Genomic DNA, 6,000 nt, shown 5'->3' with positions numbered 1-6,000 from the left:
TAGACAACAGCGGCACAGTGACTCACAACACAGCGTGCGGTTATCATGGTAAGAAGCTGCTAATGCCACGCTGTCTGTTGATTGGCTAAAATCACCCAAATTTCATAACTTTAATTCCAAATAACATCAGATTCTTTAATTTAAAGATTAAGTAATTGGTTGATCATAATCAAAATTCAGAGTTGCATCGATACACTAAAATTGAAAGCAATCTGATCAAAATTAAGGGGGGCTCATTTTGAAAATGAGAAAGACTAGATCCCGTTCTACTTGGGCTTGGGTTGGTGTTTCCACCCGTCTACATTTTATTTTGCCCGATGCAGCTGTAGGTTATCGTTGTCCTACCTGTTTGTTCTATAATGTATGTGGAGGTTCATGTTTCGTTCTATCTTGAACTTTACCAAATTTTTCGACCGTGACAAGTCTTCCGTTTTTGAACCAAACTTCTCTAACGCTCTTGCTGCATTTCCAAAAGATCCACATTTTTCACATTCTTGGCTGTCGTTGCTTTGAGAGTTGACTGGGTGACCAGTTATTGTGGTGTATGCGTGCGAGTAGAAGTAATCGGGTTACCTCGTTTTCCTTCTCTTGCACGAGTCTGTCCTGCGGTATCCTATCCTCGCGCCTAGCCCGACCCGAAGAACGCTAGAAATAGCAGCTGCTTCTCCCAACACCTAGACGATCGCTTGTCACGTCCTCTTGTCACAACGACCCCGCTCGAAAAGGGAACGAAATCCCAATCGGGGCTCCCTCTTCCTCTTCTGTTCAGCTTCCAGTTCCGGTCAGTTCACGGTTCCGGTCAGCGGTCAGCTCCCTAGTTGCTGACGTCATACCACACGCCACCCTGATCTTAAAGATCACGTCCGCCCCTACTCCACTTCGAAGTCCGCCATCCAACCGGGCGGGCGCCTTACGCGTCGAGATCTTCTCAAGCCAAGTGCCTCGTTTCCCTCTCCACGTTCTTCATCCGACAAAGTGGCTATCCTGCGCAGGTCCAGGACGTGACGCGGCATTCCATCCATGGATACATTGTTTCTGGAATTGACCGCCGTCACCGTTCCCCTGCCCCATTGCGACGTGCAGCGTGCCTTTGGCGGCTTAACCCAAACTTCCTCCCCTACTTTCACGCCGGCGGGTTCCTTCTCTTCTACGCAGTACTCCGGCGTCTTACTGGGATAGCCTCCATTTATATTTGAACACTGCTCTGTGCGGCAGAGATTCTTCCACTTGTCCGGATCGGGGAGACATGTTATACCAGAAAACCGCTTCCAGAGGCGAAATGTGCCCCCTTTCAGCCATGGCCTTGATCGTCCGATGGTGCCTCTCTACGATTCCATTGCCGCTCGGCCTATACGTCGCTCTGAACAGTTGTCGCACCTTCCACTGGTCGAGCATCTCCCCCAATGCTTCCGAACGAAATGCCGCCCCGTTGTCCATCAGCAGTTCTTCCTCGGGACCTCTCTCCAACAATATCCCATTCAAAATCCCGGCAATCTCATCAGCAATGCCTGTCCTCAACTCCCTCGAAATGGCCAGCCGGCCCGGCCCGCAGTCGACCATGGTGAGATACATTCCCTGATGGTAGTGCGTCACATCCACAGCTAGTCTTCTCCAGTTGCCCTCTACCGAGAGGCTCCCTTGCTCATGCCCACCCGGGGTGGGGGTCAATGGACTGGCATCTGTCACAGTTCCCGACAACTTTCTTGACGCTTCTCCTAGTGATGTCAGCATCGATCATCTTTGCGAGATACAGGGTCCTATCCACGCCCAAGTAGCTTCTTCAGTTCGGAGTCACCCAGCCGACACGCCGCCACTATCCCTTTCCTTGCTTCCTTCGGCTCCTCCAGCCATGCCCTTTTCACCCTGGTCAGTGCATCTGCCCTGTTTCTCTCCGAAGTCACGGAAACCACGTTCAGCTTCATTCCGAACTCGGCGATCAGCTCTCCTAGAACTCCTAGGCGGCATTTCACCAACATCTCCGTGGCACCTTTCGTCCGGACTCTCTTCTCACTGGTAATCACTGTTCCTACCCAGCCGACCACGGTGGCCGAATCCGTCCGGATCTCGATCGAGCGCAGCCCCCATCTCAGGGCCAAGTTCACCCCTTTCAGCACCGCGTCTAGTTCAGCGACACTGATGTGGTTGAATTCCTCCGCTTTCCGTAGCCAGGCTGCATCCTCCACCTCAGCACCTTCAATCTCCAACATAACCCCTATCGCTATACTGCTAGCATCATACCAAACCGTCCCGCATTCCGTCTTGGGCACATACCAGTTTCCCCTAACTGGGTCTTCCGCTCTCGTCCTCTCTAGGATTTCCCACATCATCGCCACTGTCGCCTCTCCCACCTTGTCACCCCAACTCTCCCCCTCTGCTCGTCTCTTTAATTTTTTAGTCTAATATTTCATAGATTTTATGAATTACAAATTTTCTCTTGGATTTTTTAGTTTTTTAAATTAGTATTTTGTAGAGTACGCTTTTCTTGATGGTGTCCGATCTTCTTCATCGTTTGAGTTGCACCGTGGTGGTTCTTCTCAAAATTATTAATATATTTTTCATTATATAATTCAATCTGATATTATTAAATTGTATATCCTTGTAAGTTCGGATTTTGTAATTCCCTAACACTATAATATTTCTACACACACACACACACACACACACACACACACACACACACACACACACACACACACACACACACACACACACACACACACACATATATATATATACAACACACACACAGAGTACAGAAATATATGCGATATGTTTTATTACACATATGCCACATTGTTTATTATACTCAGGCGGTGTGTCTCAAATGATATCCAGGTTTACTGGGGATTTTTAAAAAATGTAATTTAAATCTTTAAAAATTCCATGCTAGTTCTTGAACGTCTTCGAAAATTCATTATTTTGTTGTCTAAATCATTAATTAAACAAAATAAACATTTTTCATTTCTTTTTAAAAGATAGTTCTTTTAAATTTCTATGCAAAGTAATTTTATCCTTTTTGTACCAAGTCTGCCACTAATTTCTGTTTGATTCGCGCTGTTCATCAGAGTAAAAAAAAAAAAAGTTTATATTTACTTGCAACTAACACTCACATTAATACTGGTGTCTGTATGTTTTGAAGGTCAAAGTTTTTTTCCAAACAGTGAATTTTAGAACCAGCATGAGTGCGGAGTAATGAATACCAATGATCTATTCATAAAGAACTTAGTAAATTATAACAAAAATGTAATTAGTTATTTTCTAGTGACTAAAAAACAAAAAAAACAAAAAAAACAAAAAAAAAAAAAGAGAAAGTGTCACATGATGTTGTTTGAAGTGTATATATCCTGGGAAGCAAACAGATACCAGTTTATGAAACAGACGCAGCAGATATAATTTTTTTTCATAATATAAGAACTGAAATTTCTTTCTTTCTTCATTGCAGAACGAAGGTGAAATGGAAGAATGTGAGAATATCACTACGTCATGCTGTAATCCAAAATCATCTACTAATGCACCTAACTTCAATGTTGCTGTTGGTGTTTTGACTACATTGCTATGTTTTGCAATAATTGCAATTGTTGTATTGGTAATATATATTAAAAGAAAATTCACGAAAGTAAAGTTACAGGAAACTAAAGAGTCACCTGTGGTAGGTTTTATGATAACAACATTTATATTTGTTCAGTTTCTATTAATTTTTTTTCTGTTCTATTTTTTGACATCTATATACCAATATCAAACTTTGTGTATGTGAGTTTATATATATATCATCATCATCATCATCGTTTAACGTCCGCTTTCCATGCTAGCATGAGTTGGACGATTTGACTGAGGACTGGTGAAACCGGATGGCAACACCAGGCTCCAGTCTAATTTGGCAGAGTTTCTACAGCTGGATGCCCTTCCTAACGCCATATATATGGAATGATATAGTTATAGAGACACAGATACAGGACTTCAAATTTCTGTGTCAACAATAGGATGATTATTTTTAATAATTGATGGTACTACGGGTACCGGGCTTATGACAGCTGGAGAAGTGCAGCGATCATCGTTGACACAGAAACCTGAAGTCCTGTATATGAGTCTCTATAAATGTGTCATTTAATAAGCATAGTTCTCAACTTCCAACAATACTGAGGTCTGCCTCTTTTGTCGTTACACGTTGGTTGTCTACCCCCCCCCCACACACACAGATACCAGTAGATATCAGAAGAGAATGCACACTATTTCGGGGCCTTTCCTTTGACGGTTTTTTAGAGCACCGATCCTCATTAGTATGAGGTTCCTGTCCTCTAAATTGATGTCTACATGCAGATTTGTATGTTTTGTTTTATGTTTGCCTTCTCATGCATATACTTGCATATCTAGACATACTCATATGGACTTAAATGATAACCTTCTGGAAAGTTTTATAGAATTTTACAGTTCCAGTGATGGCTTAGATCTGTAGTTTTGAATCAGCTTTCTCCTTTCTGGTTTTGGGAAGCTTAATTTCTTTTGACTGGTATTTGGGTATGTATGTATGTATGTATGTATGTATGTGCAGATTTGTATATTTTATGTATGTCTTCTCCTGCATATAGTTGCATATCTAGACGTGCTCATATATACTTAAATGATAAACTTCTGGAAAGTTTTACAGATTCTTATAGTTCCAGTGATGGATTGGATCTGTAGTCTTCGAATTAGCTTTCTTCTTTCTGGTTTTGAGAAGCCTAATTTCTCAAGATTAGTATTTAAGCAGCATGAAACATATCCTAGGGTCCCAGTAATTACAGGTATAAACCTGAACATGTAATCTGGATAGAGTAACTGCAGATTTCTCAAAAGTTCAGCATAGGTATTCTCTTCTTCACTGATCTTCAGCTTTATGTTAACATCTGGTGGGCAGCTAATTTCCACAACTGTGCACAGTTTCTCTTCTCTATCCCAAATCATTATATCAGGTTTGGTGTGCTTACATTTTATTGAGGTCTTCACTGGCACATTCCACCAGCATTCCTTTTCATTATGAGTGGCTATGCCTTCTACCATATTGTGGGTTCTAAATTTCTTTGTCCTCAGGATTATCCTTCCGACGGATTTCATTATAGAGTGTCATAGCTACAACATCATGTCTCATCGGTAGATAATACTGTGATGACATTTTCGGACAACTGCTTATGATGTGGGTTATATCTTCAGTGTGAACTCCACAAAGTTTGCATTGATTGTCACATTTCACGGCTTTTCCCTCATCTTTATCCCTTTTGTGCATCAGGTGCTTGGCTGATATTTCCTGTTCCTGGATTGTAAATGCATACCCTTCAAAGTGGGAGGTAGTAATCTGGCTATTGGTCCATGATAGACTGCTTTGATGATCGATGTTACTATCATCATGAAACTTTCTACTAACATATTCAATCATAGTTTTCTGTTCATATAGGCTCATCCTTTCATCTGATGATATGTTGCGGTAGAGTCATGTAACTTCTTTGGGCATGTATTCCAGGTTATCAAACAGAGTGTTGCTGAAGGAGCTGCCTTCCAAGTCTTATGATGTTATCAGTGTCATGTATGCAAACTTGGTCAAGGGATGCACTTCGACGCTTGGTGTTTAAAAGATGTTGCCGAAGGGATATAATACGACACCCTAAGGCATTTTGGATCGTTGTTAAGCCTCTGCTGCTTTGTTTACGATTTGCTTGCTGGCATAGTTGCTTCACAGTAAAATTGTTTAATTCTGGATGCAGATCGTCCCAGTATGACTACAATCGATTCATATAGCCAACAGCGGAGTTTTGTTTCGCTTTTCCGTAGCAGTTAAATAGATCATTATTCAATTCATAACTCCAAGAGAAATGAGTTTTATTGTTACGGTTTCTTCTATAACTACAACTAGAAAGAATTTGGTTACCTGTTGAGCTGTTGTCTTCGTTCTGTTCCTCGATTGTGTTGTTGTTGTTTGTAGTAACGCTTTGTATGCTAAATTCAAGTTTCAGTCAAAAATCACTATGA

At 41.6% G+C, this 6,000-nt stretch overlaps 1 protein-coding gene across 3 annotated transcripts in view; it reads left to right on the top strand.

Annotated features, from left to right (window-relative positions):
- LOC106870246 (uncharacterized) overlaps positions 1-6,000 on the top strand; it is a 78,424-nt gene that overhangs the window by 59,572 nt on the left and 12,852 nt on the right. For all 3 annotated transcript variants that reach the window (XM_014916263.3, XM_089348907.1, XM_089348908.1), the window contains exon 2: positions 3,443-3,649. In XM_014916263.3, coding sequence (XP_014771749.1) covers positions 3,455-3,649 — 195 coding nt within the window. In that variant the 5' untranslated portion in view covers positions 3,443-3,454. The remainder of the gene's footprint in view (positions 1-3,442; positions 3,650-6,000) is intronic.

Source organism: Octopus bimaculoides, chromosome 3, assembly GCF_046866305.1.
Source record: "Octopus bimaculoides isolate indiv1 chromosome 3, ASM4686630v1, whole genome shotgun sequence".
NCBI lineage: Eukaryota > Metazoa > Mollusca > Cephalopoda > Octopoda > Octopodidae > Octopus > Octopus bimaculoides.
Note: the sequence above shows the minus strand (reverse complement) of the source record. Positions and strands in the feature narration are given on the sequence as shown.